Below are 22,045 nucleotides of genomic sequence, written 5' to 3'. Positions count from 1 at the left end.
GGAAAATTATATTAAAAAAAAAAAAAAAAAAGAGAGACAGAAAATTAGTGTAAAATTAGCAGGAAATTACAAAAAATTGCAAAGTATATTTATGATTATTATTATTATTATATCTAAAATTAAATTAGTTTTAAATTACCTCCACAAATTCATCACATTTATTTAAAAACAAAATGAAATAAGATGCATTTTGTTGAAAGGGTTTACAAAACCTTTCTACATAAAGGCCTTGTGGGTTTCAAAGAATTAAAGCTACAGTTGGCAACATTTGAATGAAGAAATACACCTGTCTTAAATCACAAAGTGGGTTACAGGAACAGACACAGGAAATGCTGTAGATTTACCCTGTTTGGACAAACAAAATTCTTGGTTTTGGCATGTTCACGTCTCTGAACCCAGGAAGTGACAAATCAAAGCTTAAGAGCCAAAAAACAGAACTGTCTCCAAAACAGAGGCGGGCAAGTGCCGTGCGCAGAGAAATTTGGTCCTTTTCATCTGCTAAACAAACATATTATGAAGCTATCTCTTGCTGCCATTTGGAGCTTCCAACATGCAAAGCTGTCTATAATTGCTTTAAACTTTTCAATATATTTTGCAGAAACCATGTGCATTGCACTCAACCACCCCGCCACTAAAAGCCTTGGCTGATTTCAGTTAAAAAGAATGGCACAGCACTCACAGTGACATAAAGATAATTACCCAACTATAACATAAATACAGAATACGATGATGAATAGGCTATTGCTGGGGCTGGCCGAAAATCCATGTAATTATACACAGATGCATGTCAATATGACTTTTAGCTATAGTGTTCCCTCCTCCTAACCACACACAGTCACAGCATGACACATCCCTCACTGTGATGTCTTCTTCATGAAGAAAAACTTTGTGTTACTCACTGTCTTGCATGATTTTTATGCTCTTTTTTTCATGGTCTGGTGAATTTCAGTGGTTTTGGCATGCACGACTGACAGCACACATTTTAAACAAGGTGAAGCCATTTCATTAACTACACAATTGCGGTGGACATCATTACCATCTGAAGAGGAAGGTTAGGCCAGAAGAGAAACAACTGCAAAGTGAACAAGGGACCCTCAAGACATCTGCAAATGTCAGCCAAAGCACTTGATAAAGTGACTGACTTGTGTGGTTTTGGAGTATTGCAGAAGAGCAGATCCCACCAGCGTATGTAATGTATGACATGTGTGTGCGATAGTGGGATTTTCTGTGGCTACATCCACAGAGAAATGCAAAGGCTTGTTTGTTTTGCTGTTGTTGTTTTTTTTTCTCTCTCTCTCTGACACAAATCAATCTGTCATTTCTGGCTGGCAGACAGGAAACATGCCGGGTAAGCATGTGTAGAGAGCTTTAAAACACACACACACACACACACACACACACACCAAAAAAAACCTCTCTTGTTCCATGCTGTGTATAATGCCTAACTTAAGTTTCCTCTGCACTTTATCAAGTCCATGGTCAGGCTCATCTACTATGAATCAGGGTGGTGCCACAAAAAGCTCCAATTTTCCATTCCAAATTTACAGTGGTTACTTGAACTATTTCTGTGAAGATGAACTGAGTGAAAGTACATCTCAGATCAATTATGAAACAGTTTTGTCGCAGGCTTAGGGAAAATTCATATCACTGAAACTAACTTTGTTTAAAGCAAACAACAACAAGGATGTAACATATCAGTGTGGGATGCAATGAGTTTACTTAAAGGTCCTGAATTGTACAGCCAGCTGATAGAATTGGAGAACGGTGAGGCTTGGAGCACTTCTCAGTTCTATGTGGGCCAGATAAGCAGTGCATAGCCCCCCCTCCGCCCCCCCTGCTGAGCAGTAATCCTGCAGCCCAAGCACGAGGTATGAGTTATGTGAGAGGTATTTTGGCCCCAGCCTTCAGGAGCACAGAAGCATCATTAAGCTAAAGTAACTGCACAGGGTGTTTTTTTCCTCTTTTATTCTCCTCCTTGTCTGCATCCAAATGTCGCAGATTGCCTGCATTAGTCATGGCGAGGGCAGTGCATCCAGACAAGTCATCACAGGCAGCCGCACAATGTGGCTTACTGTCTTGCGAAACTCCCTCAAGGTGTTGGAGTAGCTTTTGCTCTAATTTGGACATCACAATCATTTTTGTGGTAGCTGTATAGAAATGTAAGGGGCATTTGTGGCTTTGGTAAAATACCTGTGCACCTTCTCCAGCGCTATAAACATTTAACAATGCCGCCACATGTGAAACAGCCTGTCTGCAGATGATACTGTGATTACTGCACCGATTTTTTACAAAGAGCAATGTTAAAATCTTAACACTTCAGTTGGCAGTGTGAGTTCTGGATCACAGCTGCATTTTACCCCTTCAGAAACCTTTCACAAAGAGACGTCCTAATGAGAATCTATACTGATCATGTTTGTGTCATGGGGCGTTCACACTGCAAGCGTCTTGTTTGATGGGTGGCTGTATTCTGACACATTGTGGGCGGGACCAGAGGCTCCTAAGTTGTGGTCTGCAACTGCAATAAATAAAATCACTGAAGAACTTACCATCGACCCCAACGATGGATGCAAGACTTCCCCAAGCATAATTTCTAACATGTTCCCGGAGTCTTTCGAATTGAAGTTGTAGAGAAGTGGAAAGCTTTGAATTGTTGTGGACAGGTTCTTCTCCATTTTGTTCAGCCAGAAGTACCTCTTGTTCATAAAATGAGCATGAAGCCTAAAGATCAGATTGACAGCGAATGGCTGTGTAAAGTTTAGCTGGGGCATACAAGCCTGTTGACTGTCTGCAAATAGGCCAAGTTTCCCAAGTGGCTCATCTTTGTACGAAGTGAAAGGACTTCTGATGATCCTATTGCTATTCCTATAGACAGTCAAGTGTTTGATATATCCAAGATCTTTTATATTGATACAATATAAGCAAGTAACACCAGCAGTTGAGGACTTATGTTGCTCTGCTTCTCTGTTGTTATGCGAAGTCTCTCAAAGGCCTTTTCAACTACGACAGGTAACCCAGAACTTTCCATAACCTGCAACTTTTAAGAGACAGTTAAGTTCCTGGACTGGCATTGTTTCTAATGCCACTGAAGAACCAACTGTGAATGGTTTCAAGTACATCATATATAGTACCGTAGTTATGCTACCTATGTGATTTTTCACAATAGATTCTGTATGCATGATGAACAGCATGAAAACAGACAAAGTTTTTGCAGTAATATAGTTTTAGCTCCAGTATGAACAGCAGACACAATATATTATGCCATCAGAGATGGGAATAATATAAAAGAAAGATGAGAAAGTTCAGAGAGAGGAGAGACGAATTTATCGACTTCTAAGAAACAAAGAGCAAGAATGTATCTTTACGGAACTGTCGTTACATCAGTGCTTGATCAGTCAAAACTGAAAGCACTGCCAGTCCTACCTAAAGGCTCTTGATACTCAGATTTTGGTATCACCCTTGAACAGAATCGAAATCAGATTCTGAGATCTCTACCTGGAACCATGCAGTGCCCTGTGGGAACAATTCCAGGATCTCTGAAAGAGGTCCAAAATTAGGTTCCAGGAACTTTAACTGGAACCATATCATCTTGTAGCCTGTCGAAACAAGTCCAGAACCCGTGAAATAGCTTTCACAGTATGGCACACCTCGCTAAGTTCTTAGGGTTGAACAGGGATATTACTGAGTGGCACTGCCAAAGGAGAACCCAATCATGCCAAGTAGTCAAATAGTCTCTGCAACTAATTACCTCTACCAGCAGAGTTGGGACAGGGTTAAGCTTTGGCCCCGCTTGTCTGGTTGTTTGTTAGCAGGATAGTTCAGATTTACAGATTTGCATGAAACTTCGTGCAATGGCTGGTCATGGGACAAGGAGTGAGGTCATGGTGCAATTGTTGGGCCAAAGTCGGGCGTGGTGGCGGGTGTGGCCTCACATAAAAACGTATGTACCTTCCCAACAGATTCACAAAATACCATGAAACTTTGTAGAAAGGTTGGCCATGTGGCAAGGAATAACTGATTCATGTTTCACACCAACTGGCCAAGGGGTGGTGTGTGGGGGGGTGTATGATTAACTTTTGCTGAATATCCAACATGTGGAACTGGCATATCTTGACAACTGCAGTGTCAAGTCAAAGTATGCTGTCTACTTAGTGCTTTCTACATTTTAGTATTTATTTTTCTTAAAGAACCAGAGGGGGTTCTTTCATCATGATTCAGATAATAGGACTTAAGTCAATCACAAAAAGTTAACTGCATTGACTTTCAGACCTCTTTAAGTGCTATGTGCATATACATCATTTTGACTGAAATCTGGAGCCAATTACCCATGATGCAGCAATTGTATTTTTTTCCATTACCATCACTATCTAAACTCAGTCACTGAAGGAAAAGTAAAGCAGCTTGACTTAAAGTTTTGTGCTGAAATGGGGCAGCGAGGCCTGTGCAGCACTGTCCTAATGTTAAGTGCTGCCTGACAAAAAACAGGTATGCTTATTATTCCTAAATATTGTTATTCCTAAACACAGATTTTTTTTTCTCTGCCCGTCAGGTGTAACAGGAGCTTTTTCACCCACACCATTCTTCATGCACACACACCTTGTCAGTTTACCGCTGACGTGGTCTTGAGGAGATCCAGTGTTTAGCCAGCGCTCACTGATGACAGATGCTTAATGACATACATGTTCGTTCTGCCCGGCCAAAATGCCCTTTCATGGCAATACATGCACATGTATGAATTTAAACACTGTTGAATACAGATGGATTGCAGGTCATCGGGAAACTCCATTTTCCCAGGGCCCTCAAAGTCCAAATATTTAGTCTTTCTATTGTTAGACACAGTTAGAGGACAAAGTTTGGGAAATTAACTGTCTGTTTACATATCTTTGTTGAAAGTGGGAGTGATAACGGTGACATCTGCATCAGATGAAATTAATCATATCTTTATTTTTTGAGCGAAACTTTTTGGATTCTTTATATGCCCAGACCATCAGCATTCCTGGATTGTAAAATCACATGGAAATTAAATGCAATCCTGTCAGCTAGATGCATTTCTTTGTCTGGGGAAGGTTTTGGCTTGTTATTGCAGAACGTCCCACTGGTGGTTTTTAGCAGGCCTATCAGTCCTGCTTCCTCGTGCATTTGAGCAAAGCCAGGTGTGGTAAAAAAAAATAAATAAAAAAATCCCTCCTGTCTCCTCAATTTGAAGTTTGCTTTAGCAACCGACTATGAACAAACTGTTGTTGTATGCCATCACCTCATAAACCAGTCTGTGTAGCACTGCTTCAAACCCAGCCCCCCTTATTAAAACATCACAGTTAATTTGAAATGTTAACCAAGGTGCCATCTCTAAAATACTTTGCAGAATCAATTGGACCGCTTCTAAACACACATCACAACTTTGGCATGCAGACTGTAGAAAACAGGTCTCAGTCAACTGCACTGTTTAACAGAGGATAGCTGCAGGAAAATATGATGTATGACTTATTCACATGGTCTTTTTTCTCATCTGATGATTATAGTTCAAAATGATTTAGAGGGGTATTTTTAAAATCAAGGCATTTGCACCTATAAATTAAAGTAAAATTTCAATTTTAACACAGTCTGAAAATAGTCATCATGTGTCTGATGACATTGCAGCATGTTGTCTCCTGGCCTCAGCTGTAGAAGTTGAGACTGTCCTGAGAACGAAGAAAAACTCTAGGTGAGCCTGTGTGGCTGAGACAGCTGTAAAAGGCATTTATCTGATAAATACCTCCAACAAAGCAATTCCTGAGCAAGTTCTTAAAATCAAATTAAGCACTTTGTTTTCTGTTGCTCTGCAAGCATTATTAACAACACAATGGCATGCAAATTGATATACATTTAAATAGAGGGCTTTTACACCTTGGGCCTTATCATGAAGCAGGGCAAAGCTGTTAGGAGATGGACACTTGTGACTGAGTAAATTTGCTTTAGCCTGTGGGGTTTAATTAGCTTGCATAAAGCAAAGCTTCACAAACTTCTTCATGTCAAGGGCCCACAATTAGATCTTCATTAGATCACTAACCCCCATTTGATAAGAGTCTCACCTAAAGACTTCAGTTTGGGAAAATGTTGTTAGATATGACTTGGCTCAATATAACTCTCTCCTGTGGCTGGGATATTAACAGTAGAACTTCTGATCCAAACAGCAATCCTTACATAAACCCACTGAGCTATTTCTAATAAATAATATAATAGTGACATTCCTCCTTTTGCTGGGGGACCACCTGGATCCTTCTCCAGGACCCCTATAGTGTTCTCCATATCCCGTTTTGCGAACCAATGGAATAAAGGCAAACCTCAGTTGTGATTGGTAAACCTAATTTAAAACTAAAAACACACTAACTCTGCACAACTCAAAGGTAATTTTCAAATTGTCTGTCACTGTCAAAAATACCGTTTGCGTGCCACCTTTCGCCATTCGTTGTTATTTGTAAGTTATGTATTGTGTCTAGAGAAAGGACGTGAAAGGGAAGGAGCAGTGGAGGGGGTAGGGAGGCTCCTCTCGTGTTTTACGCACTGGGTAATTGAGCGCTTTGACTGACAGCAGAGTGCCAAAAGGCACAGACGCGCTCCGATTGGCCGGTGCGCACTTTACAATCTTCTCTTGTTTCCAAGCTCCGCACAAGCAGAGCGCTTACCTCCCCGAGCTCTTGCAGGAGCCAGACGCAGCAGAGGAGCGCAACGGGGCTGTAACTAGAGGAGACTGGCTGTGGACTTTACTCAGACCCCAAACCTAATACGATTTTACGCACACTGATCAGCAGGACTCCGCTTTTTTCCCCCTTATTTTCTTTTCCCATGAAGCAAATGTGTTGATTCCTCTTTTTTTAAGCTTTTCCGTGAGCTGCGTTCGTTTTATTCTGTGAAACTTCTTTTACTAAAAGAAGATAGAAAAATAATCATGAGGTCTTCTGAACCGAGGTGGCAAATGATGTCCCTGGCTGTGACAGTGGCGCTCATGGCAGTGTGCACGGCGTCAGAGTATGAGTACCTGAGCTGGAAGTCGGACCTGTATAACGGGGGGCGCAGCTACGGCAAGCCTCCCCAGTGCGTGGACATCCCGGACGACCTGCGGCTCTGTCACAACGTGGGCTACAACCAGATGCTGCTGCCCAACCTGCTGGAGCATGAGACCATGGCCGAAGTGAAGCAGCAGGCCGGCAGCTGGGTGCCCCTGGTGCACAAGAACTGCCACCCGGGCACCCAGGTCTTCCTGTGCTCGCTGTTTGCGCCCGTGTGCCTGGAGCGGCCCATTTACCCCTGCCGCTGGCTGTGCGAGGCGGTGCGGGACGGCTGCACCCCCATCATGGAGGCCTTCGGCTTTCCCTGGCCGGAGATGCTCACCTGTGACAAGTTTCCCCAGGACGACGTGTGCATCGCCATGACGGCACCAAATGCCACCGAGGCCACCAAGCCCACAGGTAAGACTATGATGATGTGCCCTGACTGCACTGCACAGGTTTGAATCATCTGAAAACAGGTAAAACAGTTTATCAAGTGAGGGTTGACTCTACACAAGGTCTTTCTCTTTTTCTTTCTTTTTTCCATCTTCATATTTACGCAGTTCCACCTGGGAACTGCCTGCATTCTTTTACTGCTGAACCTGAGCGGCCTAATTCTAGTTGAGGTTTTTCTTGCTCAACGGCACTTCAGCTGTTTCTTTTTTTTATATTTTTTCTCCAGTGGGTGGGGTGGTCTAGTCAAAAGCCTCTAGGACAGGGGGGTTTCAAACTTTTTTTTCATGTTCTGGACCCCCAAAGTTGACTTTCATTACACCACAGACCACCTCTAGAAGGGACTTTTTTCCCTATAGGCTATGAAACAGTATTTTGGCTTGTGTTAATTGTTAAGTTGCTTACATGTCATATATGAACAATGACAAATAGATTCACAGCACCGACATAAATGTAATGTTAAAATAATCACTCACACATTTTTGTGTGCTGCCACAATTCCTAGTGAATGAAATTATGGTGAAATTAAACTATATTCCATTTTGCTGAGGAGACCCTGGAAGCCCCTCAAGGAGCCCCGGGGTGCCCGGACCCCACTTTGAAAACCGCTGCACTAGGATACTGCCAGCCACAGGAAAAGTGGTGGCTGGATGATTATAATTGAACTTAATTATCCTAAAACTGATGCAGGCCTAGTTTTATCACCCCCCAACTCACACAAACACATCCAGGAGTTCTTAATGTCACTTAATATAGAAGTGCTGCTGTGTGAACAAACAGCCACCACTTTTGCTACAGTGTTAAAACTGACACCTGTGCAGCTAAACGGGCCTGAGGTTGTTGTTTCAGGGCCGAATGTCTGTTTGCAGATGCAAATCCCAGCACAAACAAACCCAGTGCAGCCTTTTGGGGAGAACTCACCCACGACCCCTCTGGATTTGATCCCACTTTAAAATGTTTACCGCCCACTCACTGAAGAAAGTTTTCTGCGGTTACAACTTCTTTTCGGTCTAAGATCTATAAGCCCTGGCTTCAGTGTGGTATGAATGTGAAGTTGCTCGCTATTGACAAAGAAGTGATGTTGTAATAATTGGATGAAAAAAAAAAAAAAAGCTTGAACAGATGGTAGTAATTTATCTCAAGGTGTTTGCTGAGATGGAGGACAATGCTGGGAGGGAGTCCAGCAGCAAAAAAAAAAAAAAAAAAAAAAAAAAAAAAATCCTGCATATATTCACTTTCATTTTCTGCTGACCTAGCAGTGACAATTGCCTTAAAATAAAGAAAGATGGACGGGTGAAGGGATGTAATCGGAAAAAACAGGTTGTCCAAAGGAAAAAGTCACAAAGACGGTATGAAAATGCAGTCAGGAGGGACATGGAGATTGGAGCCAGTGGTCTCCAAACAAAGCTCTTCAAGGACAGGAAGACCCCCACCACCCCCATCATCTATCACTAATGGCTGCTTGGCTGCAAATTCACTAAACCTGTTGGGACTCTGTTGGTATGAGGCCTGAATCCAGCTCTTTCAGACACCTCCTGCAGCACCAGGGGAGATAGAGATATTGTAACATAGTCCAGAAATGTGGTCTTCCAACCTAATGAGACATGCTGACAAAGAGCATGGAAACCCTGAAAAATGCACAAAAACAGCTTGCCTTGGGGAAGATAAAGCTTGGGGGAACTTGTGTGAAACCGCATTTGTGTTTTATAGCTAGCGCCGCGGCCCCTGCCAGTCGTCACTGCTCTCACCCAGGTGAGGTGTGTGCCAGGGGAAGGGGAAGTACAATTGCCTCATTCATGTTAACCATAAATCAGAGGGGACTTTCCGTCACCACACCATCAACCTACTTATATTTCAACCTTAACGCCGTTAATATGCCCTAACTAGACATTTTCACAGTGCATTTTGAACCGTAAATGGCTGGACTGTGGATCCTTCCAGCAGTCTCCCTCGATTACACAGCACTTACTTTATCTGAGGCGTCTGAGGGGTTGGTTTTTCTTGAAAAAAAAAAAAAAAAAAGCGTGTTGGGGGGAGGTGAGGTGGGTGTACTGACTGACATGGTGGTATGGACGGAGGCCCGGTTTCCTGAGACAGACTCTCTTTCTGGGTCGCGGGACCACACAGAGTTCGGCGGTCTCCAGACGTCACCTGTTATCGTTTGTTGTCAGCGCTGGTGATAAATAAAGCTAGCGTTCTCTCCCCAATGGCCCAGCGGGACACAGAGCCAGACTTGTTTTGGCCTCTTGGAGAGGGCAGGCGAGCTCAGTCGGCCGTGTCTCACTACCTTTTTTTTAGTGCTTTCCTGATCCATTTCAATTCAATAGTCCCAAAAAATGTTTTGATGTAAGTGGTGATTCCACAGCACGTCCCTGTTTTGACTAAGATAGACAAAAGCCGCACTGATTCACTTAACTAATTCTCCTTAATGGATGCTAATAGAAGTCAGCTAACAGCACTTACCACATCACTGCCAAATACAAGCCGGTGATAATTGATTTAAAGGAGGATGAGTTGAAATGGGAAAAAGGGGCCTCTGTAAACAGTGTCTGTTGTCGCAAGCCCTTTTACACCTGGGTGTTACTTTCACAAGCTTTTGTCAAACACATGTAATGGACAACTGGGGAGAGGAAAGCCAGGCATTTGTTTTTGTTTTACCCTCTGCGCGCATTATTCAGATATGCGATGCTGAAACGCATTTAAATTAAATGCTTCAGGACTTCATCCTATTGTAAGTCCAACTATGTTTGGAAAGTAAGCTCAGCTGTCTTGGCACAGAGCGATCATGTGTGGTAAGTATGGAGGGAGAAGAAAAAACTGCAAAATCACATCGATGAAATATTCACAGATATGCCTCTAGAGTGAATTACTTTTTGGCAAAAACATAGTTTGGCTTTTTTTTTGTCTATAGAGTGAGCTATTACTGTAGTTGGAATCTTGAAGCATTCCTTTAAACTTGAATTGTACATCATTATCATACATAGGATGCTGTTTTCCTCCCACACTTTTAATATCCCCATTTCTGCTTGTGGGGGCCAAGTGAATACATTCAGGAAAAACCAAACAGCTTGGATTCATTCATGTGGGAAAAGGTGCTTTTACTGAAATGTCTCATAAGAATGGGTCAGTGTATTGCATCCTGATGAATTTCTCTCACACCTAGACATATTATAGCTTAAAGTGAGGCCAGCTGAACTACTTAAGTGAACCATGTTGTAAACACACAATGTGACAGGCCATCCAAGGGGATATACTGTAGCTCTTGAGCATTAGAGCCACAATGACCACTGTTTTGAAGACGCTGGAAGGCCTATCTCTTCATGAAGCAGATAGTAGGCAGGAGTGTTTACTGCAGCTCTTAGTTACAGCTGGCTATAAAAGTGGAGGACATTCCTCACTGAGGTCAGGTCATCAGTGTAGAACAGCCCGAGAGACCGGGAAACCAAGAGTTTTATTCCCAAAACATCCAGATAGGATCTTGACACACAGAAATGGGTGTGCATCACTGAGAATCACATCTCACTCATGATATTCATCATTTTATATTGGAATCAAAGGGCGGGGTTTGTGATTTTTCAGAAGATTCCATTAGAATTCCTCTTCATTTCTAATGGGAAATGACTTTCACTGTCCTTTTCCTGCTTTCTGTGTTCCTAATCACATCGTTGATGGGTGTTAAAGGGCCATACCAGTGATTTGGAATGTTGGGCCCATTTCCTACAAATGCAACAAATCATTTTGTAAATCATGTGGCGGAACAAGATTTCATAAAATATGATCAAAATGACTACATTTTCTTTCTTTCTTTTTTTTTTTTTTTTGTTGGTGGAAACATCCACCTTATAACGTTCTGCTTCTGTAGCTAACAAAGTCATCCACATTCATAAACCACAGAACTGATAACTTGCTGTGAAAAGCAAATATTTCCCTGGGGACTACTTTCCCTGGTGGAGGGACTGTTCTGCTCAATTTCAAGTCGTCAAAACACAACAATGCCGCTGCTTTTAGGGAAACCAATGTCATTGACTTTGTTATGGTGATGGAATTCTGGTGTGAAGAAAGTCTGAAGTTCATTTTATCGTCGTGGAATGAATAGAAACCAACGGCTGCATAAACTAATATTGCAGTTCTCAAATACAAATGCTTGCTTGGGGAAAAGAGGAGCAGGAATGTGAAGTTTATGCATTTAAATCTCCAGTAAAGGCGAGGTGATTGGTAATAATTCAGTCAAGAAACAAGCACCACTGACATGCACTGAGTTGATGTGACATTCTGACACTTTTGCTGATGGCTGTCCCTCGGTGTCCCTCCTGTTTTCCGCAGGTTACTCTCCCATCTGCCCTCCATGTGACAATGAAATGAAAACAGACGCCATGCTGGAGCATCTGTGTGCCAGTGAATTTGGTAAGCATCCTCCCAGCACCCACCGTGCCAACATACACACAACATGCAAATACACACAGAGACACACCCTGCGCCGTTATGCCTCGACATGCCTTTGAATTGCCTTGGTCACCACAGCGTATCCAAGTGCACCAGAAACCATTATCAACAGTAGCGAGAGCGTGCATGACTGGTTGGCTCAGCCTTTTAAAACAGCGTATGATTGATTTATGTAAACATGCTTAAAGAAGGTGAAGCGTCTGCCTTTTTCTTCCTGGCCTACTCTTGTGACCATACATGGCCCGTTCAATTCCAGTGGAGCTATGAACACTTTTGCTTTTTTTTTTTTTTTTGTTGAACAGAAAATGATTCTTTGAAATTTGCTTTTAATGCAGGGCACTGGGTGAGATCAATCAGGCTGACTTTGTTGTATGTTAGGTTAAAAAACAAGGAGAGTTTTTAACCCCTGGTTTGGAGCCACGGTCTGTCTGGCTTGTTAAAGGCTAATATTCTGTAACTAATGAATTGGGGTCATTGAAAGTGGCACTAAAGTCTTTATGTGGCGGGTCCTCCCAGCAGTAAAGTCTGATGTTTGTTCTACTGTCTGGTCCCGTTGTGTCCCAATACCTTCAGTCTATTTCTCTTGGTGCCACAGCTGGGGAGGAATTCACTTTGAATCGGTTTCCAAGTGAAGTAGATAACGATATTGGATTTATTTTTAGATTTGCTTCAACGTAGCATGTATCAACATTTCTAAGAAAAAAAGTTTGTTTCAGCTTTTGGAGTTGACCCTAAATCTGTTGCACTGAAAAGTAACTAAGCACATTTGTGAGACTAGCGTGCTTCAGTGCAGTTTCTAGGCACTGGCGCTTTATTTTAGCATTTCTTTTTAATGAGACGCAATGATACTTTCATTGCACTACATTTTCAGAAGGAAATCTTGCACTCTTACTGCTCTGCATCAATTTGATGGTTGTAGTTCCTTTAAAGAATAAGCTTTTACATGCAAAATGTGATGCATTGTTACAAACTAGTCAACAGCATGTGGAGCAGTCAGAGCCTCACCATAAAAACACTTCTTACAGGTTTATGCATCAATAATTAAAGGCATGCCTCTACAAAAACTTTTACTTTTCATATTTAACTACATTTTACTGATAATACCCCTGAGTATTTTTCCATTATGGCGTTGCCATGATTTGGGTGCTGTTTCCATGACTGTTGGTTAGTGAGCTCAGTGTGTTGGCACCCAGTCAACGTCCCGACATAGGCATCCTCCTTCAAGTTTCACCCATGCTGCAGCAGCATGATAAAAATTAGGATAAATGCTTGTTTTGCCAAAATTTGTATCCCATACATCATGTGTTCCCCTGGCAGTGTGCCTTTGCTTTGTCCTTCGTGTGTGTTCCTGTTTTGCAACGGCACAAGGAAAATATCATCGGGGAAAAGTGCTTAATAAATGGCCAGTTTGATGTACGGCCTGACGGCTTCCTTGTAGAATAACTAGTGGTTTGGGATAATAAGACCACAGACTATTGTGTACTTTAATTTCTTGTAATCCCATGAAATCTTTAAAGGTGTTCCATTCGAAACGTCAGCCATGGGAAAACGACCCAAAAACAGAGACAACCAGGGGAGACAAATTTTGGCACAGAAAATTAACACCCACACATTTTTGAAAAATAACCATGGATTTTGAATGTGTTAAAATATGCTTCAGGGTCACGTATTTGGCTCACAGGCCTCCCATTGGTCATTTCCTGGAATACTGTGGAATGTAGAAAGGTGTAGTCCAGATAGGGGAACTGAGGGAATTTGACAGATTTGTCTGTGTAAGTCAGGGAATATTAGGCAATTTCTACAAATGGATCAATTCAAAGTCACATTACACTATCTATTTTGACACATTGACTGTGTTAAATGTTTTTAAGCCCAACTTGAGTGAAAACCAGACTAAAAAACAATATTAACAAAGCAGGAAAGAGGAACATTTTTAGCTCACGGCAGAGCTATGACTTTATTGAAATTTATGGAAAAGTTATGGAATTTCACAGTAGGGCCGCAGCGGGAACCCGGCACTCATAAAGGACACTGTAACCCTTCAGTTCAATTAAAAACATGAACATAACCAAAACCAACGCGCACGCTATACGCAAGACGCAGGATGCTGCGCTTTAATGTTTCATTCACTCGCCAGGCTAAGAAACTTGTGGCAGTTTCAAGTTGAATTCCAGGTGCCAGGCAGAGCAAACATGGACTGGATGCATTGGAAACAGACATTCTTCCAGTTCTCAGGAAAAGTTTAAAGTGATATTTGTTTAACGAATTGCTTCGTTGTTTATGCTGCGGTGATGGGACTTGCCTTTCAGTCCGCATCCTGGTTTGCCAAGAGGAGAGTGGCACATTATTGGCTTGTTTCATCTCTGATTAAGACAGATGTTGTTTTGCTTCCTTGTCATAAGTCTCTTAACCCTTGACATGTGAGGAAACACAGAAAGCCTGAGCGCTGGGCTGAGGAAGAGGCACCGCACTGCTGACACTGCAGGTTTAAACACACAAGGGATGGACCATCCCTGGCATGCCGCAAACATTGCAATGTAATGAGGTCGGCGTATGACTTGATTCTAGCAAGTAAACAAATAATACATAGACTGACAAGAGATAGCGTATTTGGTCAGATTACATAAGCTTGGCTATGGATTTGCTTGCTTCTTTGATGTTAGGGTTTGTTCATTTATTTCTCCGACTTGAAAACTGCACCAAGGATAGAGTTAATGCTCTGTCTTGAAAAAAAAAAAAAGGCTCATACAGAAATCACGCAATTTAATCTTGATCTGTGTTCGTCCTCCTGTACGCAAGATAAGGCCACTGCCATCATGGTTTCATTTGGCTAGTTTTGACTTGACTGGGGATGGGATGGACACAGCAGAGGCACGCTCAAGGAGCTCCTGTTGAAAATCCAAGCACATGTTGCAGAACGGCCTGTCTGTTTTGTTTGGAGAACACGCTGCACATTTTCCTGTGGTAATAAGGGCTGGTTTCTCAAATACAATTGTTTTCTTAGTTGATTGCAGAGTTGTTTGTTCGCTCATAGATCTGGTGTGGCTCTGATAAATGTGGTCTTAAAGAAATATTTGCACGGTGTTGATTCTTATACCCCGAGTTTAATTAACACGAACGATTCTGCTGTGCAGACCACAAGATAGATAAAATAGATATCAATTTTTGCTTCTACCCTTTGGAAGGGTGGCATACAAATAATACCAAATAACCTTTAACTATGCTGATGAAAAACCACATCGAGCCTGCAGGAATGAACCAGCGACTCACATCCAGGTCTTTATTAATCTATGTGGACCAATCATGTGTAAAATATCCTGGCGCTGGCAGTGAATTAGCATTTTTGTCCGCTGAAAACCTCAGTTCCTGGAAGCATCTGATTGTGAAAGGTCTGTTCTCACTTAAACTAAGTGTTAAGTCTTTTTTTTTTTAATAATAATAATAATGTGTCTATTGTTTGAAGTCCTGCATAATTGCTTTGCTCCAATCGCACAAGGACGTTTGACTTTTCCATATAAGTTGAGCTTGATAAAAGTGGAGGAAGGGAGTGCTAAGACAGCGTTTGATTAAGGGTTTGGATGTAGCACAATCTGGCTGAGGTGTTGAACAAAAGCGGGGGAGATGTTTCTCGAACGCTGTGTGTTTTCAAGCTGATAGAAGAGAATCACATGCTTTTGTCGGACAGGCATCGGTGATTTCAAACGGTAACAGGCCAGTACTGCGGTTTCCTCTGCTGATAACTAAAATGACTAAAATGCTTCCAGATTATCTCAGACATCCTGATGAATTTGTCCCCCGCTCTACCTCCTGTTACCGTCTCAGCTGGTGGTGATGGATTTACGGCGCATCCCACTCAACACTTTGTTCCCACCGCAATTTATCTCTGTGCTTAAGGTTTTACGGTACCTCTTTGTCCCAAAAACTCCAGCACCCTTCAATTAAATCTCTCCTCTGCCTCTGACAGCTCACTTTGTTGTCCTTGCCAAATTGCTCCATCCCCATGCCAATGCAGCAAACAACAGGGCAGCCATGCGCTGGGGAACTGATCACCTCGGCTTATCGGATCAGACTTGTTCCATTATTGTGAACAGGGATCGGTGCACGCCCTCCTGCTGGGTTTATGACACCCTGGAAGTTGGAGGTCCCGTCTCTGCCACTGAGGTCAGGGACCATTGACATTTACAGTCACATTGCTTAAGATGGTTCAAAAGGAAATGTATGCTTAGTTGTGTTGACATGGTGTCATAAAGTGAATTTGAATCATTTTTTTTTCTGTATTCCAGTAGATTTCTGGCATCAGGCATCAGAACATGACTGTCCATGAAGTGTTCTGTCACATATATAAAGAGATGCACAAAAGGCATTTTTTAAAGTATATTTTCAGCTCCAACTCCCATCTTACAAACAACTGAAAAAAGGGAATTGCTCACTTAATAGAATAACGTTAAAAACAACTTTGATGAAGATATTCCCTAACTTTCCAACAGCTTGAATGTACACTTAAGTCTGAGATTCCTGCTTGTCACAAGGCATAATAGATGGCTGTTGGTGACACTGGTGCATAATAACTGACAACCTACAGGGTTTTACACTATAATAGGCTTGTTAATAAACATGGTACAAGGCCAGTGAGAGCTCATGTACAGTAGGGACAGAGGTAGATACACACCCAGTGGTGGAAATAACAGATTATATTACTATCATTATTGTAACAGATTAACTTCTTGGCCAATTTGTTAGTCGGTGGTCTTTTAGGTATCATACGTTTTACTATATTTTAATTCACATCTGTTACCAAGTGCAAATTTAGCTCTCAAATAGCACTGCGACATTTGAATCAAGCCTGCACCCGCAACATGTGGAAGACGTATTGCTAAATGTGTGATAAAATTAATCACCTAACATTGATTAAAGCAACATTTCTCCCAGCTGTAGTATGTATTATTTTTGTAAGCCTGGTTCTTCCCTTGCTAGTATTGTGCCGTGCTTGCTAGTTTGAAAGTGAATAGGGTAATAAACATCAATGGAGAGTAACTTTGTACCTTGTACTCTTAGTACATTTGCAATGAGAGACCCTCAATCTTTACTCTTTACTTAGATCTTTACTTAAATAGATTTCAGCAGCAGTGAATTTACTTATATCTAAGTCAAACCTCAGCAGAAAAGTGCTTCAGAAGGACGTGTTGGTATTCTCTCCAGTGCTGGGGACCACCTACTGGATGGATTTTCATGTTTGGCTTTGCTCAACTGAAAATACCTATTTCAGAATGCCAGTCTTCTTATGCAAATTATAGTTATGGATGGCTGGTTTTCAAAACAGGGTCCCAGAATATTCTTGACTTTGAGGAGTGCATAAGTGAGGGCACAGTTTCACCGCCTCCCAGTCAAAGATAGCACTGTTTTCCTCTGAACAGTTAAATTTATTTTATATGGTGCAACAGGTTACTGTACACTCTGTCTGAGGAGATTAAGCACTCAAGCAACACGAGGTGCAAGGAAAGTTCAATGCAGTCCAAGGATTATAAGGAGGGAGGATTTATCAAGATGAAGCCCTTTCAGGGGTGGGCCAGGCCTTCTCTTTTATGACTCACTAATTATGAATGCTGCCCATTTTGATTTCATTGAACACTAAGCCTCCTCACAGAGACTGTTTCAGGGAGTAGAGACAGAGGATAAAAGTCCTAATCCCTACCATGTGCGCTGTTAATACTGGGAAAAGCAGGACTGTTCTTTTCTAACACTTTAATTAGCAATGGGAAGATACAAGGGCAATGGAGGAGATGGAGTTTCTTAAGTGCCCATTCAGGTTTCTAGTGGGTCTACTGCCAAACATCATGAACAAGCTCAAAGTGAGTCAACAGGGATTGTGTGTCTGCTTTCTGGCCGTAATGGATTCATGAAAACTATGAGGAATATCAGATGCTAAAAGCTAAGATTTATCAGCTCACATCTCTCCCGCAGTGTGACTTCATGTTCAGCCATGAGGGTGTTCCCTGCACTGCAGGTCACAAGACTTTTTCTTTGACATGACTCAGTGCTTTATCTTGACCCGAACTCAGCGAATTAGATTGGACATAGCATGCCATGTTTTTTTCTCTCATGTTACCATGGCACGAGGTCATCTGTGCCGTACACACATCACCGTGTCAGTGGAAAATGAGGAGGCACTGTATGGAGGCACCGGTGGACCACCAGAGGCGGGCCTGTGCTCTGCTGCAAAAGGGGAACATGAGGAAACAAGGAGATTATAAGGTTAAATAGAGTTTAGTGAGAGCTCAGGCATATTAGTGGTTAATTGAAAAAACAGCAGGAGATTCAAACAGGAGGTAATGGTCAAAAAAGGAGGTGATATCCAGACTAGTGGGCCAATGATACCACTTTCTGGATTGCTGATGTTGATTCTCATGCAACATTTTCACATTATCCACTGATAATGACTTTGTTACTTTTTATAGAACAAACTAGACTCAGTCTGTTAAGTCACTGGCTAAAATATTTTCACTTTTAAATATGTTATCCCTCATGTTACATTTGATTCTTATCAGGCACAATGAATTTCTGTTTTATGTGGGTTGAGCCAAAGAGAGGGTCGGGTATTTAGAGAAAGAAAACTTTTGGTCATTTTACAATGTTATGCACAAAGGCCATAGGATGCAATTATTACATTCTTGACAAAAGCACTTGCAAATACATTTTATTTACATTTGTGCAGTTTGTAAAGGATTTTCTGATCAATTGCAGATTAGTGCTGTAAAAATCACTTACATTCTTATTCTTATTCTTATTCATCTGTTTAGCCCCTTGAACCACTAGCATTATCTGACACCCTGTTGAAGCTTGGACGCATAATATGTGGCTGGGCTGTTGTATGATATTTCTTCAACATTTTACCTACATGAAAGAAAAATTATTTCAGCTATAAGGATGTGCTTTCCTCAGGCAGACTATTTACTGCTTAAAATCACGCCACAGTGGATGAATACATGTTTTCTCACATCAAATAGTTCCAAAAATAAATGTGGCTATTGAATTACTCATCTTTGTTTTTATTTATTTAATTATAAAGCCACAGGCCATACACAATAAACCCACAAAACTGAGGTCAGTGTGCTTACTTTGGATAATACCTGTGGCGACATGCTGCTGGTGTTAGTGTGGAGAAGCGGGATTGACTGATCTACCAGGCACACGTGGATGAAGTTTTTTTTTTTTGTCTGTGTTTATATCACGGAATGGATGAGTCGCTCAAAGTCAGAGTCTGGGCTCGTGACTGAAAGGTTGCTGGTTTGAATCAGCGAATAAGTGAAGCTCTGCCCTCTCTCGCATTACTACCGTGAAGTTTGCTTGAGGAAGGTGTTTAACCCCCATTTGCTTCAGTGGATCTGCTCTGTGGCCAGCAGGGCAGCTCTCGGTGTGAGTGTGTGCAAACGAATAAGTGCGAGGCAGAGCTGCTCTGAAAAAAAGAGCACACAAATGCACATATGCTCAACAAATCGTTTGCTGGATGAACAACAGTAAAGAAAACATTCCAGGAAAATGAGAATATAGATGGACTGTTTCCCCGCACAAGTGTACTTTCATTGGTCATGCCCATGACAGGAAGATTTTTCTTTATAATCCCTCTCCCCACTCAGCCCCTTACAGAATTACATTACCATACTTTTCCTCCCTGAAGAGATGGGGCTGATTTGCCACTGATACCCTTTAGCAACCTGACCTTTCTGTCATTTTGCTCCGTGCTGCAGAGAGGGATTACCGTGCATGACTGGCATTTTGTACTCATGTAATATTAACCAGCACTCCTCAGCAGTGTGTTGAGACCAACCATTTTGTTCAAGAAGCAACACACCGCTAGGCATGAGGTAATGTCCGAGAGCGCACTATGCATCGCATGTTGTAACATCTCTCTCCTTTTCTCTGTTTGCCAGCATTCAAGGCTAAAATCAAGGAGGTAAAGCGAGAAAACATGGACCGCAAGGTGATCCTGCAGAAGAGGAAGAAGCTGCTGAAACCGGGGAACCTGAAGAAGAAGGACATGAAGAAGCTGGTGTTGTACTTGAAGAACGGCGCGGACTGCCCCTGCCAGCAGCTGGACAACCTGGGCAACCAGTATCTAATCATGGGCCGCAAGGTGGATAAGCAGTACCTCCTCACAGGCATCCACAAGTGGGACAAGTCCAGCAAAGAGTTCAAAAAGGCCATCAAGAAACTCAAGACCTACAAATGTCCTGCCTTCGAGAATGTCTTCAAATAATACGACTCCCCCTCCTTTGTTTGCATCTCATGCTACATATGAACTTGCACAACCATACAAACCCAAAACTTTGCTTTCTATTGTTCTGTTTATATATCTATATATCTTTGTATATTTACAGATATACTGAAATCTCCGTTTCTAGTTGAACATGGTGATCAATGGCACCGCAGTTTATAGGGTTGGGTTTTCCTTTTTTTTTTTTTTTTTTTTTTTCAAAGAGAAAGACATTGTAGTTAAAGCCCTACCTTGGAAATCATTTCCACTAATGTATGTAGATACTCGTGTTCCACACATCCAGTCTGTGCTGCAGCGACATCCGAGACAGAGCAGTGGAAGTTTCTCTCACTCTGATCATATAATAATAATACTAGATCATAGAATCAATGATTAGACGACAGAATTGACAGTTGCTGGTATTTTTAGCTTTAAAAGCCACGCTGTAGGGAGCAGCTTCAGATATGGTAGTCGTTGAATAACTTATTGACAGTAGTGTGATAGAGTGCTGCCAGGACCTGATTGTTTTGACAAATTCATGACTGCACTACCGCGACTTTCGATTCATTTCACTTCCGGCTGCCTCATTCCAGTTTCTATTTTTGCATATTTTTGTACTTGAAAAATTGTAACGTCACTACCACCAACACACATCCACTGTTTCTCCGAGTCCATAAACCCATTGTATGATACACGTCAGTTATGAGACACGGTGTAAGCCTGCTCTTTACAATATGTAACATTATGATATGCATTAGCAATATGACGACTGAACAGCAACAATCCAAAACAAAACAATGATTAGTTGCACCAGAGCTAATATCCAATTCTGGTGCATCATAATCTGATTTCTTGCCATGTATATTGACTATTGACATTTGGCTATTTTTTTTTTTTTTTTTTTTTTTTTTTGTGTGTGTGTCTTTCTAAATGCAGTCCACATGCAGTAATCATTATCTCTTGGCATTCTTTTCTTTTTCTTTTTTTTTTTTTTTTTTTTTACACCGGCTTGTCGTCTCACATTATTAAAAGAGTAAAAAAAAAAAAAAATGTCAGAGTGCAAAGAATGCCAAATCAGTGTTTTGGATTGTTTTGCTCAGTTTTGCTGGTCCATTTTAGCACTATTTTGTGTCATGATTTGAATGTCAGCAGTGTATTGCTGCCTATTACATGTACATACAAATTTTACATAAATATGGGAAAAAAGGAAACAGCGTCTGGAACATTATTTTGTTTTATGGATTTATATTGGTGCATTCTTCATTTTTAACTCATTCCATTTCCTAAAATTCATTGATCCGTTTACCTTTGCAGCCTCCAGTATAGCAGATTGTTACTGATGAGACATTATTTATAGCATAAATCTGTCAGTGTAATAAATGAAGATAGTGATGCGCTGGGAAAACATTGCTGTGTAAAAGACTTTTCCACATAGGCTGGTTGAACAGACTCCTCAGATGTACTGCATGATTGATTATAGCCCCACTTATAAATGAACAACATGTGTAAAAGCCTTAAATGTGCTTTATAAACAGACAAACAGTATTAAGGTGCATAATCTTGCATAAGTACGTCCTTAATTCTGCTGCTTTCATTACCTCCACACGTTTGGCATCTCCAAACTGCCGCGGAAAGACGTCGCTTATCTCTTTTCTCATTCTGTAAACCTTTATTTTACGCTTTACCCTTGACATATGCGTTCTGTCTGGTGCTGTAAAAACAAAATAGGGCATGTGCTGCCAACTCAGTCAGCATATGCCTTGACAAACATGTCAAACAGATTGCAGTTTTTCCCAGCAGAACCAAACTAACATTTTCATGGGTTTTTGGAAAGAAAGAATCTCTCTCGCAAGCATGATTTTATTCAAACAATCCA

At 41.5% G+C, this 22,045-nt stretch overlaps 1 protein-coding gene across 1 annotated transcript; it reads left to right on the top strand.

Annotated features, from left to right (window-relative positions):
• The first annotated feature begins 6,922 nt into the window (after positions 1 to 6,922).
• Positions 6,923 to 21,380, top strand: sfrp1a (secreted frizzled-related protein 1a). Its single transcript, XM_030061205.1, has 3 exons — positions 6,923 to 7,442; positions 11,799 to 11,879; positions 19,847 to 21,380. The coding sequence occupies exons 1-3, from the start codon at positions 6,923 to 6,925 to the stop codon at positions 20,170 to 20,172; spliced, it is 927 nt and encodes a 308-aa protein (XP_029917065.1). The 3' UTR covers positions 20,173 to 21,380.
• Positions 21,381 to 22,045: the final 665 nt, after the last annotated feature.

The sequence above is a fragment of the Myripristis murdjan genome, chromosome 9 (genome assembly GCF_902150065.1).
Source record: "Myripristis murdjan chromosome 9, fMyrMur1.1, whole genome shotgun sequence".
Lineage (NCBI taxonomy): Eukaryota > Metazoa > Chordata > Actinopteri > Holocentriformes > Holocentridae > Myripristis > Myripristis murdjan.
This window is presented reverse-complemented; position numbering and strand designations above follow the sequence as displayed.